The sequence below is a fragment of the Merops nubicus genome, unplaced genomic scaffold, assembly GCF_000691845.1.
Source record: "Merops nubicus isolate BGI_N331 unplaced genomic scaffold, ASM69184v1 scaffold27348, whole genome shotgun sequence".
In the NCBI taxonomy this organism is placed as follows: Eukaryota; Metazoa; Chordata; class Aves; order Coraciiformes; family Meropidae; genus Merops; species Merops nubicus.
The window spans coordinates 40,580-61,699 of NW_008625554.1; the positions used below are offsets into that span (position 1 = coordinate 40,580).

Consider the following 21,120-nt stretch of genomic DNA (forward strand, 5'->3'; position numbering starts at 1 on the left):
CAGCAGCTGCCTGCTGATATGACTTCTGTCTCATCTGTGAAGAGGAAATATTAGCCTGCTCCTGGGCCTATGTTTGTCATAGAAGCTGTCATTAAGAACAGAACCAAAGCTGAGATGCCAAAGCCTTGACATCTCTCAAGTGCAGAGTAATGGGTCTTCCACAGTTGCATACACCAGCAGTGGGGGGGCAATGGTCACCTTCTTGGGCAGGGGCTAGCCCATGGCCTCGCTCCCTGGGCTGACATCACCACAACGGCAGCTCTGAGCCACGTGCCCACAACAAAGTGCAAGTATTGTTGGGCATAGCTGGGCAGGTGAGAAAGCAGGCTCAGAATAACATCTGACCTTACCAGAAAAGACCCTCAAACAAAGCTGCAAATGAAGAGTAAACATAATCTCTTGATTATAAAATCTACCAGGAATTAATCAGGTTCGCCTGTATTTATGGGGTGGGGAGCGTTTGCTCCACTCTGTTTGAGTTCAATAATGATCTGTACCAGCTGTTGTAAACTGGGTGAGTTCATGTCTTTGTTTCCGTTATGCCTACACACTTTGGAGTCAGCATCCCTCTGTGTAGAGCTCTCTTCAGAAAGTCTCCTAGTCCCATGGGGCTGGGGAAGCTTGCCATGCTGCCCCACAGCCCACTGTTCATGTGGGCACCACCTCACACCCTGCTCATGGATAAGGCACAAACACACAGAGGCAACAGCCATAGCTTGCAGTGAAGTCCCCCTTAAAACCTTGTCTTTGCTCTGATGGCCTCAAAACTCTGGGCAATATTTCAGCTGCTGATGTGCTGCATCACCACCTCGTGTGTGTTTGAAGTTGCCCCAGTGTCTCCCTCAGATCCTCACCTTGCCAAGACATCTGCCACTTCCCACAGTGTCCCGGGGCACTGAGTACCTTGCAGGAACAGGCTGTGTCTCTGCACCACCAGTGAGACAAGAGCTCACAGCTGGGCAGCTGGGGCTTGTGTCGGCCGAGTTCATGGGTTTAATCACTGTCTGCACTATCGGGTTGTGGGGTGAGTGGTGGTGATGGTGGTGATGGTTGGTTTCAGCCTCCGTCACTAAACTATCTCTTCTCAGGATTTCATTATGTCCTGTTTCTTACAGTCACTTAGCTGCAGTCCCTGTCTTCCTCCAGTCTGTGGGGCTGATGGATAGCCACCTGTCTGAAGAGTGCTGTGTACTTTCCCAAGGCATCTTTCACCTCTGGAGGTATTCTTTTTACACGCAGACAACTCCCTTCTTTGCTTCTAGGGAGAGAACCGCTTAGAGGAAGGAAGGTCTGTATTAATAGATCTCGCACACCCCGGATGCAGCGAAGACAGAACAGCCATAAAGAGAGGACATGTCAATTTGCTAGGTAGGCTTGACCATCCAGGCCAGACAATGAAGTTATTGCTGTCAGGACCTGTCTATTTTGGGTCTTTATGCCTAGGTCCCTGTGACATGTACCATGAGTAAATGTTGCACTTCACAGACACTTGTGCCCAGCTTACTGACACTGCAGCATTTGGAAGGGGCACTGATGATTTTCATTGTACTTTCCAGTTAGGAGTTAGGATGTCTTTCTTAAACCTTCCAGGGGGAGAAACGTAGCAGTGAACAGCTTCAGGTTTTGGTCTTCTTTTGTTCTTGCTTTTAGCAGCTCCTGACATAATTATAATCATTTTCCACGTGAATTTAAAGCAATTATGAATTGACTGTAATGCATGCAGACTACTGATCTCTTTGTCATGCACAAAATTCATTCACTCTGCCAGCAATTTCAGGCACTGAACTTCAGCTTGTGACTCACAGTTTGCGTAAATGATTCTACGGTAAAAATCTGTGAAATAGTAAACCTTTGATAAACATTTTCTTTAACAGATTCTTCAGTGTTATTACTCCTTATAAGGACTACTTGCCAGCGGGAAACAAAACACTCCTACACAAACAGGGGCAATTTAACTGGAGACCTTTTATGAGGTAGGTGATTGTTTTATACCTGAGCAGATACTTATTGTGATTTCTCTGAGTTACAGCAAAAAAACCCACATGTGGGCAGAGATACACTAGGGGAGCTGAGAGCAAAACCTTGCCAGACTCCTTGTACAAAAGTCACTGGGTCATTCTCTTAGATACTGTGGGTGGACTGATGCAGGTCTAGTAACAGTGGCTGGAGAACACAGCCCATGAGGAGAAGCTATGGAACACAGAGCATTCCTTAAAAGCTAGAGGCCTCTCCAAAACCACATGCTGTTTGTGAACCAGAACAAATGAGTCAAAACAATGAACAGGGTTACTTTGCAATGAGTAAAGTAGACATAAATCTGATGAAATAATTGAAAACTTCATGGAAATCTAGATGTCCTTCCCAAAATTTGGTCAACTTTACTAGGTTATTCAAAACAGAATAAGACAAGACCTTGCAGACAAGATCACCAGGGTCTCTCACAACATTCAGTATACTGACAATTGGCACAATTGCTCTCCAGTTTCAAGGAAGCAGCAGATCCACTATATACCCACAAAGACCATTCATCACGAATTTATGGACATTGAATAGCCTGGAAAGCCAGCCTGACAGCTTAGCATAGGAACATTACAAATGGTGTCACTGTCAGGAAAGGGGACCCACCCCAAAACCATTGGTTGCAGTTAAAGTTATGCCACACACTTCCAGTTGCAGAATTAGACCAGGCAATTCCTCAAGCTTTGTCATTGGTTGCCCAATACTACTTTCAGCAGAGTTGTGACAATAAATTTACTACAATTTCATAAAATATAAGGTAGAATTGCTTGCTCATGAGCTACGTTGTGGCTCTTCTACAGCAGAGACTGGTTTCCAGCAGGCAAATGGGTGCTAATTGACAGCATCATTTCTGGGAGGGCAGCCCATGGTTGTAGACATCAAGACCAGCCCCACTGACCAGAATGCCCAATACCAAGCTCTGAAGCAACTGTGCTTCCCTCTGTCCTGTAAAACATTTCTGAAAGCTGTGCTTGTTCTTTTTCTACTTACCGATATCAGCCTCCACATCTGAGGCTTAATTCACATGAAAACAAAGTGCCACGGGCTCCGGAGAGAGCCAAGCCAGGCCCACAGTGGTGGGTGTCCTTTACTTCATGGAGAGCAAGTGTGCAGCTGCCTCGCAAACGCTGCTGTTAGCAAACAATGAATTTGTTCTATTTTAGCTCCCATAATAAAGATCTTGCAGCACTGCAATAAGGGAGAGGAAACATAAGAGCCACTTGGAAGGGAACAACAACACTAGAGGGTGAATGAAGCCTTCATCGCCCCGCGCTCCAGCAAACCCAGGATTCCGCTGCTGTGGCAGTGGAGCAGCAGCTTGGGAGCCTGCAGCCCTACAGCTGTACCTTCAGGCAACTACATCAGTGAAGATGTCACAGGATCCAGTGTGGCTAGCTGAAAGGGACAGAGCATAGGACGACTCTTTGTTGCACAGATTTACAAATACTTCACATCAGCAAACGGGTCAAAAGATCCCGGACTCTTCCTGGTTTTGTGTCCTGGATGTGTGAACTTGTTTTCCAGGAGGGACAAGAGCAAGAGCTCAGTGAGGTACATGGCCAGGCACAGGCATGCCCATGACAGAGCTTGAGTAGGGACCCAGGGTCCTGACACTCACCCCACAAATGTCCCAGAATGAAGTAGATACTGTTTTAGCAAAGGTACAGTCATCATGTCTTGCTTATGGGGATGGGGTGTCTGGAAAAAAGAGGAGGGCAAGCGTGCAATGCAGGTGTATTTCAGGGAAGTACCTGTGCAAGTACTGATAGCCAAACAGGGGGTGCATAAGATACTGCCACGCACGGCAATTTTTGATTCTGTTGAGTCAAATGGAACTTGGTGGGACTTGCTCACAAGATAGAAAGTCCTAGAGACTAGATCCAAGCATTACTGTATACAATATTCCTTCCATTCAGGAGAGATTTTTCAGCAGCTGGGTGATTCGGTAACACTCCACTGCCCAAAATGTGAAGCTGGAAATGGCAAACCCCAATTCGAACCCTGACTTCTTGTCTGGTGCCTCAGGCAGTACCCTGAGTGTATTCCCCAGGAATCAGGAGTTAAAGGATTTTGGAAAGTTCATCTGCTGGCAGCCAGTAAGACACAGAGGAGCATTTTCCTCCCTTTTTGTATCTACCTGCTTAGGGAACATAGTGATGCTTTGCCCACCTCTATATCATCCTTTGGATGACTAAGAAGTATTGTGTATAATTTTATGACTTAAAAGATAAAGAGGGAAGGGCAAAGCTCCCCCACTTGCTACCATACTTAAAGCTGTAATTGTGTGTAAGCACTTACAAATATCAAGGCCACCTTTGGGAACAGCCACGTTTAACGGTTCTTTTTGCTGTATGCCATTTGTCCAGTGGAACATAATGACTAAATCAATGTAAAGTGTCATGCATTTCATTTTTTCTGCTCTCCCTGGCACTGTTCTTTCCAGTTACATACGTTCAGCTTTGATCTCCTGAAAAATCAATAAACAAAGATTTAGTTTTTCTAAAAAAGCCCTAAACATTTAAAGCATTTTCTGTCATCTTGGTGGGGAATATGTACTCCCTCTCTCCTTTAGATTGCCAGAGAGAGCGCCCAACTCAGCAAGCTTTTGTGAAATGAGCAGTAACATAAAAACAGATTTATACTTAAAGGTTGTTTTCCTTGGGTCTCATTCTTAACCATAATCGGTGAAATTGTTTTTACTTGTACTCTCATAAAAGAAATGCTACCACTTTGCTGTTCCTGAAAAATAAAGGCAATTTTCACCATTAAAAAAAAAAAAAAGAGGAAAAAGCAGAGTTGACCTATGTATCTGTTCTCTGACATTCTCTTTGTGTCAAAACCTGACTTTTTTTTTTGCTGCTACGCATGACTGTGAGCACAACAGAGATGCTCGTGGTGCAGTCAGCAAGAAGATACGGCATAGCTGTCAGACTGTATGTGGGAGGAACCTGAAAACAATAAAAAAATGAGGAAGCACAATAAGCATGAACTAAAATTTATCTGTGTCTGTACAAAAATAAATCTTTACAGAAAATGTAGGAATACATTTATAATAAAACCTTCATTTTGGCACTTTGGCCTTCACAGTGGATCTTGCCTCCAGTAAAACCTTCTGTGCTTTCTAAAGGTCAGACACCGCAGTCAGTAAAATAGTGCCTTACCTCTCAAGCTGTCCTGAGAAGTGGTAAGATTTCATGCTCTAAGATATAATTCTGCTCTTATTACAGAGAACAATTTCCAAGAATGATGCGACACCATCAGAACACCTCTCTGCAAAGCATAGCAGGGGCCTTGGGGATTAAAGGCATTGTACCCAGAAAGGCTTGGCATCAGAGCCCATGGGTCAGCTGCTCAGTGAAGCATGCAAGGACGCTGGGCAATCTGGGGCAACCACAGCAATTCCCTACCATTTTGGAAAGTACTTGGCTCTGGTTTTAGCAGCTCAAGTGCCATAGTTGACTGGATGTTGGAAAGGCAAAACATCTGCTTAGAAGCATCAGAGTTTCAACAGGTAGACGGTAAAAGCTGTGAAAAGCACCTTCCAGGGGCCCCTTCACCCACTCCTCTCACTGAATTATTCTTCTGTGTGGAGGTTTGGGAGGTTTGCTTTGCAAGCAGAAGCAGACTGAAGCACGTTTGACAGTCCAGCTCAACCAGTTGCCTGCACTTCACACAAAGAAGGAGAGAAGCCAAGTCCTCCTGCAGGGCGGGGGTGTTTCGGCACACCAGCTGTGCCATTGCCAACCCGCGCAGCCAGGCGAGCCCCACGGCTCAGCCACTGCAGTGCTGGTCACACCCTCCGTGCCCCAGGCACCTCCGCTCCTCCGGCACCGCGCGCCGTTGGCACGGGCACGCTCGGGGCTGGCAGGAGGAAAACAACGTCTAGCCCTATTTCTGAAAAAAAAGAGAAAACAGCTCTGTACCTCTACAGCTGCTTGACAACGTCATCAAGACTGTTTCATTGCTTTAAGTGGAAAAGGTTTATGTCAAGAATCTTTCCCAACACTTGTGTGAGGACACAGGGCAGAGGTGGAGTGTACTAGGAACACCCCACATACACATATACCTCCCACTACATCTGTGGTCATTGATGTCATCATCACCACTTGCTCTTGGCAGCAGCTTAGTCAGCAGAGGACAGCAGAGTGGAGCTTGAGAACTGAAATGGTTCAAGGACATCAAATTTGGTGTCCTTGCAGGGGGCAGATGAGCTAGGAAATGAAGTTGGAGGATCTGAGGTGTTTGCCTGTGCAAGGAAACAACAATGAAGTAGCCCATGGCAACATTTTCGTGGTTTATCTCATTCTCTCTCACAGCTTCTGTGGCTTAGTCGAGCATCAGCAGCCAGGCTGCAGAAATCTCCTAGCACTTTTCTTGAAAGTCAAAAGCGAGCTGCAGTTTGACTGGTGTCTTCAGAACAATCTGTGGGAATTTGATCCAGCAAATTACATTCTCTCCTCATCTGACCCGTGGAAGTTTCTGGAGGGCAAACTGAAGCAGCCCAGGCACATGGACCACCATGTCCTACTGACCAAAGAAGGCAAGTCTGGGCTCCACAAGCATTAAACCCAGCCCTGGTAAAACCAGGCATCACCTACATATCAGAGGTGGCTCTGGTCAAGCACATAGGAGTTGGAAACATGATGTTTGAAATTGCAACTGGGGCTTCTGAAGGTTAAACAAATGTCAGCCAGAACTTTGAGACTGTACTGGGATGTGTGGGAGGTCAGAGCACAAAGGTCCAAGTAAACCTGTCACTTTCGAAGCCTCAGTGTCCTGACTGAGCAGGTGTGGAGGATGTCCCCACAGATGTGTGCAAACACTTCTCCCTTCCAGGAGGTTCCTGAAGGCTGCCCTCTCAAGACCTCTACCCTCAGAAGGAGTACAGGAGGTATGTTCACAGGAGATGACAGCATCTCCTTCCTGCCTGGCTGGACCATCCATCATCCATTTAGTCATCCATCCAACAAACCCAATTACCTGCTGACCCATCAGTGCCTCTGTTCATCTCTTCCTCCAGGAAAAAGAACCCACACCAACCTATGCAGCAAACACCACTACCACCACTCCAACCACTCGTGTTTGGGAATGGTGGGAGGACAGGGCGCCCAGCCCTGCCTGGGCTGGAGGGGTGCTGCCTGCCCTGCTGGCACAAACAGGGGGCAGAAAGGGGAGCTAGCGCCCCAGCAAAGGGCAGAGGGAGGGATGGGGACAGGTACAGGCAGGGAATGCAGCTGGGCTGCATCAGCTTGCACCCCACTGCAGAAAATCAGGAGGTTGTCTTCAGCAGGCCTGGAGCCAGTGCCTCTGCTTGGTGAGGAGCTCAACAGAAAAAGTTTTACACAGTCAGAACCTAACAGAGGTTTAACACAATTGCACACAAAAAACCAGGATACCTATGCATTACAGAGATCATAGGATCATAGACTCATTTTGGTTGGAAAAGACCTTTGAGATCGTCCATTCACCTAACCATTGAACCGTTAACCTAACACTGGCCACCACTAAACCATGTCCCTCAGTGCCACATCTACATGTTGTTTAAATATCTCCAGGGTTGGTGACTCCACCACTTCCCTGGGCAGCCTGTTCCAGTGCTTTACGACCATTTCAGGGAAGAAATTTTTTCCCAGTATCCAACCTAAATTTCCCCTGGTACAACTTGAGGCCATTTCCTCTTGTTCTATCACTTGTTACTTGGGAGGAGATCTACCTCCACCAGAGAGCAATAAGGTCTGCCCTGAGCCTCCTTTTCTCCAATCTAAACAACGTCAATTCCAACAGTTGCTCCTTAGAGGACTTATGATCTAGATTATTGACTAGCTTCATTATCCTCCTTTGCATACGCTTCAACACCTCTTGTAGTGAGGTGCCCAGAACTGAAGCCAGTGCTCAAGGTGCAGCCTCACCAGTGCTGAGTACAGGGACATGATCCCCTCCCTACTCCTGCTACACACACTGTTTCTGATACAAGCCAGGATGCTGTTGACCTTCACCGGGGCACACTGCTGGCTCATAGCTGGGTGTTGACCCACACTCCTAGGTCCTATCGTGCTAATGAGATAAGAACATTTATTTATTGTATACTGAAAAACAGGAAAAAAAGAGCCTTTACTTTACAAAAAACCTTATAACTTTCTCCCATGCTCCCTAGTTTGTGCTAAGCTTGAGCAACCACATGCTGGGCTCTGCGAGACTTGGGACATCCAGGAAAATCCCCTTGTTGTGCCACCACATGGCCAAGGGTATTACCTGCTGCAGTGATAAATCTTGCTCAGGTGCATTTTGGTTCCTGGGCTCGGTGTTACTATGTGCATGGAGCCAAACACGACTCAGAAAGACTTTTTTGAGTGTTACAAACTCCGGTGGGGATAGACTCTATTAGCCCCAGGGGTAAGAGCCCCCCGTGGTTGTTCATATACCATTAGTCCCTATGGTGTGGTTGTTCATATATCATTGGTCCCTATGGTGCTTATTGAGCTCATTTTAGGAGACAGGACTAAAGCTCACATCCCACCCTGTTTAGAGGCTTATTTGTCTGAGTCAGGGCTAAAGCAGTGTCACTAGCTCCTGACCTTCTCCATGCAACCTCCCCAGGCAGCTACCCCCAGCTAAGGCTCATGCCCATAAGGTTTCTGCTTCCTGCAGTTTTCCTACCTCAGCCATCTGCTTTGGCTCTGCCAGCTGAGCACAACCCTCTGCCTGGTGTTGATTGATAGCAACAAGGGCCTGGTTCAAATTAGAGCTGTTGGCAGGAACAATTTGCTCAAGCATCTGAGCACAGGAAGGTTAAACAAAGCTGTCCAAGTCCCCAGTTAGCAACATTTTTTGAACCAAGGAGCTCAACAAGAGTGGAGGAAGAAAAAGGCAACAGGAAAGCAAGCAGATGATGTACAGTAACCCGCACATCCTTTCCCAAAGAACAGCTGTCCCCTGTCCGGAGCTCACAGGACAATCCTTTCAAGAGCCACAGCAACCAGGTTTCCCTGAGCCAATGACTTTTGCTGACTCCACTTGCCCCAGCTTTCTCCCAGGGATCACATGGCCATTGCCTTAGAGCACAGAAAAGCTGGAGAAGGGAGAAAACTCACCGCAAGCCATCCTCCCTCCTTCCCACTTCTGTCTGCACATCAGTAGATCAACTTAAAAATCACACAATCTGACAAATAAGCCTTGGAGCTCAGGATGCCCTTTCATTTTCCAATTCTATGGGTCACATTAGATCATAGTTCATCACTTTTCCCATGCGAAGGCTAGAAATATGCCTTGAATGACAGGAGAGATTAATCTCCAGGAGCTGAGGGTTTTTAAGTAAAAGTCACACCATGGAACATGTACTGGGAATACAAACATATATAATATTAGAAATAATTTAGAAACAAGAATAAGAAAAGAAGTCTGGCTTGCCTTTGATTTCTGGTGAGGAAAGCTGCATTTTCTTGAGAGCAGAAGCAAATTTGTCTTTATTATTCAAACAGAAGAAACACTGTCAGTGGTTGTCAGTAATAAGATCTTCTCTCAGTCTATCTGCCTGTGGATAGACTATACAGAGTTTATGGTCAGAGGTGGAAAGGAAATATAAGAAATACAGGAAACATAAGTCTTTCAAGTTTCCATTTGCTATAAGAAGTCTTTCATTAAGGATTTTGCTGCTCTGAAGTGTTCCTAGGACAAAAACTGGTATTAACAAACTACATGAGGCCTCCTGATATTTGCCCATTATAAATGTTTAAGTGCTATAAATTATGACAGCAGTTGTGTTGTAAGGTCCATAATTTCCTTACGTGAGTGCGTGCTGTTTTATGTACAATACTTGCCCCACTAAAGAAATATCATCTTCCTTTCCTGCACCCTTTCAGTGTGCAAAATACCATCCCAAAACTAGATCCCACCTTGCTTGCAGTGCAGCAAGGCCTGAGTGGTCACTGGGAAATAAAGCAGTGAACATTAATATTTTCATAAACTGCTTTCGAAGAGCTCTGAAACTACAGATTGCACAAGCTCAACAAGGAATAGGTTGATTTCATCAGGAAATGTGGAGATTTGGGGTTGCTTTTGCTTTTTTGACACCTGGCTTTAGCTAAAAGCTTTCCTTTCCACTGAGTACAGAGTCCCACATCCCATATTTGATAATGCTTGATGAGGTGGTTCAATGTTTCCATGAGATGTTGCTGAAATGGAGATGGAGAAAGTGTCCTGACCAGAGGACCACAGCTCTGTTACTTCTCAGTGTGGGGAGACCAAAAAGGAGCTATTATTGAGTATGGAAACTGCAACAATCATATCAGATTTCTGCTGGTATTTGCTGAGCAATTCTCTAAATTCAGTGATCTAAAAATGACCCTTGGTGGTGTCCAAGCCACAGCTGATGGTCCTGAGGGCATGAGTTCCTCCCTAGGTGGGAGCTCCTCCAGCCACAAGAGGGAGGGTGCTAGATCCACCCCCCCTCAGTGATAATCCAGCACTGGTGGGAGGCAGCCATTCTGGGGAGAGACTGGTTCTATTTTTCCAATTCCTTTCATGCTCATTAGCACACTCTCCCTGTGCTACACTCCAGAAGGCTGGCTGATGAGTCAGTGGGCAGCCTTCAGCCCCCGGAGGAGGGTAACGGGCCATTTCTCCCAGGAGCTGGTATTCTCACAGGCACACACGGGTGTGGCTCCATTGTGTTTCAAGCCATGAAGAGATGGAGCTCCTGACAGTGAAGGAATGTAATGCGTTTCTCTAGCTCAGAAAGTGTGAGGGTTGGGGATTGCCCTTGAGGACCTCATCGTGTGAAGAAAGGAGCTGAGATGGGCAGAGATTCACAGCTGAATCATACAGGTGTTACACTGAAGAGATGACAGAATGCTGAGGCTGAGTAGGGCTCAGGAACTCATCCAGCTTTGCCAGCCCCAGTGCAGGAACACCTAACCCTGCTGCCCTCTTCTTTCTTCACACACACACACAAATATACACACACCATTCTGTTCTTAGAAATTTTGAAGGGTGAGATTTTACGGGGCTGTTGTGCTCTTTTTTCAGAGCTAAGTGTCCAGACTCTTAGAAATTATTTCCAAATTTCTGGCCTAAATCCTCATGATGCAGCTTAAATCCATTATTTGCTATCTTCTCTACAGCTGATGTGGAGGAGAGAAGACCAGCACAGCAGAGGGGTAGTTGAGCTGTGGAAATGCTTAAGGGTAAGAGGGCTCCTCAGAGCTAAGGCTGTGGCTCTCAGAAATGAGGTGAGATCTGAGCTGGTGCCGTGGGCCCAGAGTGCAAATAGGTGGGGGACTGTGGTCTGGAGGTCAAGGAGGAATGCTTGTGACCCGAAGCCCAGCTGAAGGCCTGGGAAGTCAGAGTAACTGTGGCCCAGAGGGTATGAGAACATCTCAGGGGCAAACCATCCCCTTGTGCAGAAAGACCAGGGGCTTGCCTAAACAAGTATCTTCTCAACTAATTGACATGCAAAATAACAGATAACAACAATTGGAAACATGGGCAAGCAACCAAGAGGACATGCAAAATAACAGATAACAATTGGAAACATGGGCAAGCAACCAAGAGGATCATGCAACCGTTGGTCATTCATTATGGGATGAAATGAGAAAGGACAAAGCCCAGCTGGAGCTTAGACTGGCTAGGGACAAAGAGAAACATGAAGGGATGTTACACATATGTTAGCAGCAAAAGGAAACTGGAGAAATTCTGGGTGCAGCAATGAATGGCAAAGACATCCCCCTGAGAGATGATAAGCAAAAGACCAAAGCATTTAATCTTTTTTGTATATGTTTTCACTGGCAAAGCTTACACCCATACCTTCCAATGTCCAGCATGATTTGAGGAGGGGAACAACCAATGGGAGAAATTACAAATGAAGGTCTACTTAGATAGTCTGTAAGTATTCAGATCCTGGTGAGCAGATGTGATTTGCCTGAGAATACAAATGTGACTTCATGGCTGCTGTCCATCAGCAGAAACTCACAGTGATCAGAGACAGATCTGACAACTGGGAAGTCTCCTGCAGCATTTTCATGCAAAATGTGAGCAAACATGAGCTGGATGAACAAACTATTAGATAAACTGAAAATTATCTGGACCATTAGGTCAAAGAATAGTAGTCAATGTTGTGATGGGCCATCTGGCAGCCAGTAATGAAGAGAGGACCCTAGCAAATGACACGGGAGCCAGTATTGGTCAATGTTTTATCAGTCACTGAGCTGATGACACAGAGGGCATTTTCAGGACATTTAGAGATCTTAATAGATTAGAAGCAATGATATCCACCTCTATTTGGCAGAGCTGGTAGAGTTTCAATCCAGAGAGACCTTGAGAAACTTAGGACCTGTGTCAATAGAAACCCCTCAGAGGTCAACAGGATTAGTGCAAACCCTACACTTTGGTGAAGGATGGCATCCTACTGACTACATTATAGCCATGCAGGGAGGGACCTGGGCTTCACTGTGAGACTTCAGTGAGAATTCAACGCAAATCAGGCAAACCATATACTGGAGATGTATTAGGACCAATGTAAATAGCAGATGGAGGATAATTATTACTCCTTTTCTACTCAGTGTCAGAGAGGCTGCTCCAGAAATGCTGTTCCATGTTGGGACCTCCAGTTTAAAAGGTCATTGAGAAACTGGAAGAAGTCCACTGGAGTGCCACCAAGATGGTCAGTGGTGTAGAGCATATGATCTGCAAAGAGATGCTGAGGGACATACGTTTGGGTAATCTGGCAAAGAGGTGGCTTAGGAGGAGAGGTCTAAAACCCTCCTGCACCTACATGAAGGGAAATGACAAAGACAATGATGTCAAACTCTCTATGTTAGTGGTGAACTATAGCAAAAAGTCCTGATCTTTTCTGGTTTGTCTCTTCTGGGGCCTGGAGAAGGGCCTTATGTGGTGGACCTCTGACCACCCACTCTAGCTGACAGTTCATTGCCTAGCTCTGCTTTGTGTGGCCCCAGTCAGCTTCCTCTGAGACGGTGCCCAGGCACTGCCCTGGGAACACCTCATTCCCACAAATTGTCCCCAAAAGGCAGCATGGACAACATGGTGCTAGGTTCCTCTCACATGATCTTTAGCAGGACCCTATCAGGCATTGCATCCTAAAACACATCCACAAACCACATGCAAGACAACAGAAAGCTTGCATTATAAAAATACCACTCAAACACAGCTCTTAAGTAATGTTGGATATTTTGAACTGCAGGGGAGAAAAAAAAGGGGGGGGGAAATGGTCATTAACCTGAGCATCCTAGAGGGCCCAGAAGAGACCCAGGACTAGAATGCTATTGTTTGTAGACCTGAGTGATCTAGGGATTAGTCCTCTGGACCCTGGGACTGGGATTTAGTACCCAGCCCTCTTCCAGATGGTGGTATAGTCACAGCCACAGAGACTGACAGCTGGTTGCCAGCAGAAGCCCCCCCCCATGGCTGTAAGTCACTGTCCCCCAGCCCAGCTCCCTGCTGCACACCAGGCAGTGAAAGGTGGAGACCACTGTGTTACCTGCACGTAAGTAAGAAGCTTTTATAATTAGCAGTTCCCTTTGTACAGCTCGGAGGCGTGTCTGTGCAGCGTGGTGGGGAGCAGAAGTGATCTCTCCTTACCTCTCCTTCTCTGCTCTGACCACGTGGAAGTGGGCCCATGGAAGTGCCAGTTCCTCCTGTGTTTTCCTCTTCCTGCGCAAGAGGATGATGCAGGCAGCAAGGCATCTCACTGTCCAGATTAAAAGAACTCAGTTCTGCTTCAGATCTTGCTTATGTTTTATCAGCTCCCTATCTGAACATCTCATTAACAAAGGGGAAGGGAGTATAACATCTTCTGAGAAAGCTTGCTCAGAAATCCCTGAAACAGTCAAAAGCCAGGGAAAACAATTCATCGCACTTGATGCATCGGTTCTTGGAATTTTAGCTATATTAGGCAACACCTCTTTGATCACTCAGATTAGCCTAATTGCATGCATGTTTATTGTCCACTGCTCTTTAGTATCTAGGCCAAATCAAAGCAGGCTGCTTCACTACGGGGATGACAATTTCACATAAGAAATATGGACAGTTTTACATCTGACTAATAACCCTGTTCCATTATTCAAAGCCTGAGCTAAAATTAGCAGTCACCTCAACAATCAGATGCGTATTTTACCTTCAAGGTATGAGCCTGAATTAGCACAGACCTCTGCCTCCTATCAATAGCCCTTAATTCTAGATAAGCTCTTCTATGCCAAGATCATTGGCATGAGATGAGCACGTGAGACTCAGAATCACTTGCTGGTACCTGTTTAAAGGAAAATGGAATCAAACCCACCTGCAAAACTGCACTTGCTTGTGCTCACTCCAGAAGCACCAGTGCTTTCTTGAGGCCCTTCTTAAAATGATACAGCATCTTTCCTCCATTTGATGGCTGAGGGATGGGAAGCCCCTAGCACAGAGCAGGTGCTGTAGCTCATCTGCATGTTATAAATAACAGCCGAAGCTTTGTTGTGCTATAGCCACAAAATGGTCAATTAGCAGGTCTTTTAATAGGCCATATATGAGCAACACATGGATAGATGGAAAAATTCCTTCTTGATCCATGTTGTATTTTAAACACCCTTAATCTACAGGGACATTGCCACTTGAATGGCATCCTGGGAAATTTGAAGAATCCAGACAAAGCTCTCTGATTTAGGCACTATAGGCTGTCTGAGACATGAAGGAGTGAGAGGAAGGGTAAAAAAAATAATATAAAATCAGGTATAAAATCCTCAAATGCCCCTCCTGCCTGTGCTGATGGAGTGGTTACTTCATTCCTGAAGCCCAGGCCAGCTTTTTCCCCAGTCACTTCAGAGATGGATGAAGGAAATGTGGCTGCTCAAAGACAGTGAAGAAAGATGAAATACTGTAAATCTGGACCAAAGGACTTGTCTCCTCATTGCAGGAGTGCACAGACCCAGGGGGGCTGCCCAGGACGAGGGCTTCACACAGGGTGGTTACTCCCTGTGGAGGAGCAAAAGGGTCATATGTGCCTCATTCTCTACGTGGTGTGGGAGGATGCTTTGCTCAGAAGCTGCTGAGATGTCTCAGTTCAGGTGAGAGGAGACCCCCCCAGCTGCTGGATAAGACCCAGGGCTAAAAATCCTCTAGGGACTGGGAGGGCAGCTGACTCCACCACTGGTGCTGGGCATGGTGAGGTGCCAGACAGGCCTTTCCCTTCTCAGCAGCTGAATGCAACCCAGCTATTTTCACCCAAACCAGCCTAAACACATTCATATTTATTGCCTGCTGTTTCATTACAGACAGGCAACAGTGCTTTAGCTGCTTCAGATCCTAAGGTGCTGGCAATACCATGCTGGAGAAATACCACCATGGTTTCTCCATGACCTCTGCACTCCTCAGGCTTCTACCACTTCTGTCTCCTAGGACTAAAGAGGCCTTCAAACTTCTTAATATCAAAAGAAGCAGTATCAGCAGGAGGTCTACTTGCTGAGTGTGGTTCAGATCAAACCATGTTCTTAAAGCCTCCTGGAAGGGTTTCAGCTGTGAGCCCCAGACAACAGGCACATCACTTTGCCTGCACCAGGGTTTGTTTGCAGGAGGAGGAGGACACATCGGCTGCAGGACTGGAGTCTGGAACTCGCCTCACTGCCCCAGCCAGGGGAGACTTTAGTCCCCTCTTCTCAGGGCTGCTCCCAGGAACAATAGTTGTTGATGTTGGCTTACCATCCCAAGGGGGGAAATTACTATGAAATGTTTACAAGGACCATTTGAAACCTGAGAAGAGAACATTTTTAGTAATGGGGAAAGAGCCAAATACCTTGGAAGAGAAATACTCCAGCTTTAACAATTTATTACCGCTTCCCAGTAATGCAGCTGACAAATAACCTTCCTTACGCAATTTCCCGGACAGATACGTTTGAATGGCAATATTATGCACAGATGGAGAGCAAAATACAGTTTGCTGAAGCGTGACCTCACAAGCCCGAGCACACGGGCAGATGCCTTTGCCCCAGCACTTATCCAGCAAAGCCCCAAAGATGAGGCACAGGGCTGAAGCAGCCACCTACGCACAGCAGCTCACACCATGAGGGCCTCTGGGTGAGGGTTTCTCCTGTGCATGGTTATTTTCAGTCAAGAAAGGAAAACATGGAGAGCAACCAACCAAGTGCATTTTTAAAAATGGCGATTGTGACACCTGTGGAGCTCTATAATCATTTTGCAAACTTTACTACATAGCTTTTCCTTGTGAGTCAAGTGTCATAGGGCGGATGCTCAATTTCTATATCCAAATCTTCCTTTTGGTAGTGTGGGAAGAGAATATAGAACAGGTTATGCTCCACAATATACAGTAGCATAGCAAGTCACAATATATAGTTATACTTTCAGTCAAGAGCATCACGCAATGGCTGTAGTAAGCAAATGGCACAAACCCGTTATCTCCAAACCATTTTCAATAAAAAGTCACTGCGTTCTCCTGCTTTTTGGGTAAGCGGAAAGAGGAGGGTGGTAGAAGAGCAAGCCTGAGAATCAATGGGGTTTTCTGAAAGTCTAAATCATCACTAACTGCCCAAAATTCAAGCTGAGCTGCTGTTTTGTGAGCCATATTCTAACTCATAGTAAGCTTTTCAGGGATATCACTCTGAAGATACCTCAGGAAGACTGCCCTTTGGAGGACTGAATGTACTTCAGTGCAGTGATGCAGCAACAGCATCACCCCCTGAGATGTTGCTCCTAGAAGAAGGACTGGCTTTGGAACCTGGCTTTCAGAGCAACTGAAGAGATTCTGCTATCTCTTTGGTGTGAATCACCAGTGGTCACATGCCAAATGCAAGAACTACCACAAAAGTCAATTTTCCCTAAAGGATTTTATTCTGAACCTCTTCAGGCCTTCCTAAATAAACAGCAGCTTCACTAAAAGCTATCACAGTCTCTCAGGACTAAAAGTGTTTTATAGGCGGTCCAGGCATGGAACATAAGTTGTCCATCCAAAAGCCTCAACCACTTTTGCTCCTGGATTTAAGCTGGAGCTTGTCCATGGTGTGAATGCGGTCCTTCTTGTTTGTGGCCCTTCATCAGAACAAACCACAGCATGGACCTGTGGCACTGACCATCGTGTCAAGTCACTGCCGGAAGACAGCAAGGAAGCAGAGCAGAAAGTGAGGGGACATCTGTAAAGCCTTCCAAAGAAAACATCCCTATCTCTGTCTGAGCATCTGTGGCTCCTGGCTTCTGAACTGAAGCACATCAAAAAGGTTGGTGGCAGCAGCTATTTTAAAATTCATGAAGCCTCAAAGCATTACTTCATGATTTAGGGAGATAACTAGACAAAATAGCCCAGTGTGGGGGAGATGCTGATGTTAGCAGCAGCCATAATAGTGCGTGATGCCGCACACATCCCTACGTCTGAAAACCCACTCATCCCTCTTGTCAGAGGAAATTGCTGTGATTCTGTTTCACAGTGGTGGTGGTGGGAGGAAGAAGGCAGACACGTATCTTCCTCTGATCAGGGAGAAAGGCCAGGCCATGCCCCACTTGCCCTCCTGAAGCTGCCCTGGCCGCTGGGTGAAGGGCTCAGAGACTGGGGACAGCAAGTATCCAGTAAGGAGGACGTTGAGTGGCAATGACCCAGGAGAAACAAGGTTTTGGAACTCCTCTGCTGGCACTTGAGAGATGCTTTTCCCTCCCTATCCCCGTATGCCCCTCTTTGCTCATGGAGGACTGAATAAAAGGCGGGGGCAAAATGAACCTGGAGCTTCTCCTGTGCTTTGCCTGTCAGCTCAGGGTTGCATGGGCTGAAAACTTCTGGGTGAAGGTAAATCTACGCCAGCCAGGGCAAATTCTGACAAACAGCTTAAGTCCCTGATTTATGTACCTGTACCCAAAAGCATTATCCAGAATGCCCCAGCTCAGTCGCTGCCTTAGACTGGAGGCAGGTTAGAGCTGCCCTCCCTCCCTGCCATGGGCATGCTTTAGGCAGGGAGATCCCCCATTGCAGCCCCAAAGGGCCTTATCCTGCTCCTGACACACAGCTGAACCAGCCCAACAGCATGGGAAGTGTGGGGAGGGTATGGGAGGGTTTGCACCTCCACCTTCAACATGGGTGCCTGCAGAACAAAGGGCATCTCTTGAGGTTCTCCCCATAGCAGAGATGGAGCAAACAACTGCATTTACCCTCCTGCCCATCCCTCCCCATCATGCACCCACTGGCTTCTGGCCAAACTCTCCCACTGTACACAGCAGGGCCTCGAGCTCCTACTTCACCAGGGGCAGCGAGAAGCACCAGAGCTCTGTGCCTAATGCTCTTTTTCACCTGGCCTTTGAGGACCATGGTGAGACGTAGACAGGTCCAGATATGCCCTTTTAGCATATTTTGTGCCTATATATGATCTAGTTATCTTTAGCAGCTTGCTCTGTGAAACCCTGTACTAGATACAAGAGTAGGAAATTGGACTTGGTCATTTCCAAAGGCAACGTTTAAAAACATTTAAAAACCCTACAGTTTAAAGAATCAGAACCATACCACAGTGGTAATTTATCCTGGAAACAATTTGTTATCCCTGATTTCAGGATGGTGAAATGCTGGATAAATATCCTGCTTGTGATTTTTCAGCTTCTCTTCAAATTTCCCCATGAATGAGTGGCCCATGTGGAGAGTTTGAGCCTGCTAGGGATATATGTTCATCCTCTTCAACCCCATTCCCCTGCTCCCCTCAAGCCTGCAACACAGAGTCCTGGGTCTGGCAGAGCAACTCTCACAACAAAGAAATATTTTAGATGTGTCTTAGACAGTACTTTGATTTGTCCAGCCTGTCACCATGCTTTTGTGCTTCCATGAATTAACTCAAGAGTTTTGGACTCAGTTTGCAGTCCCAGTTTCAGCCTGTTCCTGCAGGTCTGGAGATGCCTCCCTTTAGCTCACCAATTCCCTTTATCAGGGGAGCTTCAGAGAGAAGAAACGCAGGTAACACACCTGGACTGATGCTGTGCAAGTGGCCCTGGATGGAGAGAAGTCCTACTGGCATCCCACACCCCTAACCAGTGCTAACACAGGCCTCATGCTTTCCCACAGACCATCACTCTTAACCTGCACAGTCACCCATCCCTCAGTTACCACCACTGGGAAGACTTCATCTGCAGATCAGGTATGGAGGGGTCACAGAAAGCTTCAGGTCCCAGGGTCAGAAACAACAGATATTACCTGCTAACAGCAGTAGCCCTGCAGCACAGCGACTTACACAGTAGTAACTTGCCTCTTCTAACAAAAGGAAAGAAAAAAAAAACACAGTCTTTGGACTTAAGTCTATGAGATTAAAAAAAAATAAAAATGTACTGGAGTTGTGTTTGTGTGAGAACAGCAAGTTTCCCCCTATACACATTACTTCACTTCCACACTTTCAACTCAGCATGGAATAAAGCTTTATTTTTTACCAATAACATGCACATACTCCAGAGGCATATTTGAAGTGCAAAACCCACATTCCATGCTCAGACATCCAGCATTTAATAAAAAATGTTCTAGTGTGGTTTAGAGTTTATGTGAAATAAGAGTAAAAAATCTGACCTGTTTCCAATGGCTACAAAACTGCCTTGGGGAAGGGAAAGATGCAATTCCTTTTAAACGTAGCCGTTTTCTGTGAAGGGAACCTACGCATGAGTCCTTCCTATCACAGATCTCCAGAGAAAGCAACAGCCATCCCACACACTCCTCTGCTGCGGATTGCTCAGCACTTTGTCCCACGGTAATCTGTAGGAGAAACTCAACCCTCCTGTTAGATGCTTTGAGCTCAAAAGATTAATTCTTGTGGGACAGATCTCTAACGCACATCAGAAATTGGAACGCATTCCTAAGAGCTTATCATCATTCAGGTGATTATGGGTGCAAGGGAAAAAGCAGCTGTTGAGGGAGAACAGAAATCCTATTATAATAAAAATACTTAGACAGTTTTACATTTTCATGTTTAATAAAGCTTTCCTCCCTTCCCCCCCTCTGTCTGTCCGTCTGTCCCTCCCCCCCTCGCCCCCACAAAGGCTTTCCATCTAAAGCTTTCCAAGCATTTTATAAAGGCAGGCAAGTGTTACATCATCATAATTCCCATTTCACAAAATGGAAAATGAAACCCAAAAAAGAAATTTGAGCAGAGTAAAACAGTGAATCCCAGCCTGAAACAGAATCAAAACCTTCTGGCAAAAATCCCTTACTCCAACTACCTCTGTTAGTTGCTATGCAGCCGGTTTGTTTTGTTTTGTAAAAATAACCCAACCAGTCAAACAAGGGAGAATGGCAAGGAAATTGCAAGCTTCAACACACACTTACTTCCATACTGCTGGCATTAGTACAAAAATAAAGATTTTTATTAACTCGTTTACAAAAATAAAGTCTTTTGAGCCACATGGGATCTCATCGGGGGCGTTATTTGACTTTAGAAGATAGAGCCTGTTTGAAACGTCTCTTTAGATCTTGCATGTTGGGTGATTTGGGCCGAGGGATGATGGACGACCGCCTTCTGTCTGCGCTGCCAGTGTGCTGTAGTTTGCTGACCTCCTTGCAAAGATACTGGAAAACATCACAGACTCCTTGGGAGTCGTCGCTCGTGGAGATCTCCAAGAACAGGCTGCCCAGTTCGTTTGCCAGCTGTAGTCCCTCTTTCGCCTGTACTTGCCTGGCATGAAGGAGGTCTGCTTTGTTCCCCACAATAATGATGGGAGTCCTGGCATCTGGGTGGACCTTGCGTATGTGCTGGTAGAGAGGCTGGACTGACTGGTAGCTGCTGTAGTCTGTGATGGAGTAGACCAGGAGGAAGCCCTCTGCCCACTTCACACACCTGGACAGGGAGTCCAGCGCCTGCATGCAGTCTTCCTGCACCTGCGGTATGACAGAGGGCACAAATTTGGCAGAGAGTCATGAGAGTATAAAGCCGGTATCACAGATAGCACCGTTAAACAGGTCCAAAGGGAAGCCTGAGCTCCGTCTTAGAAGACTAAGCCTCGCTTTGTAAGGCGAGAGCTGAGTCTTTAGGCGGCAGAGAAGAACCGATCGATCCGGAGCACCTGCATACCTGGATGCATCCCGGGGTGTCTTGGATCTGCACGGCAACGCGGTCCCCCTCCAGATGGACCATCCTGGAGTAGAGGTTGCCT

At 46.4% G+C, this 21,120-nt stretch overlaps 1 protein-coding gene across 1 annotated transcript; it reads right to left on the bottom strand.

The window, feature by feature from the left end:
• Positions 1 to 20,392: 20,392 nt before the first annotated feature.
• LOC103778148 (ras-like protein family member 11A) lies at positions 20,393 to 21,116 on the bottom strand (the record flags this gene model as incomplete). The annotated part of the gene is made up of 2 exons (XM_008945719.1): positions 20,393 to 20,845; positions 21,039 to 21,116. Coding segments are annotated over 2 exons (531 nt in total), but the record flags the coding sequence as incomplete, so codon positions are not given.
• Between the last annotated feature and the right edge of the window lie 4 nt (positions 21,117 to 21,120).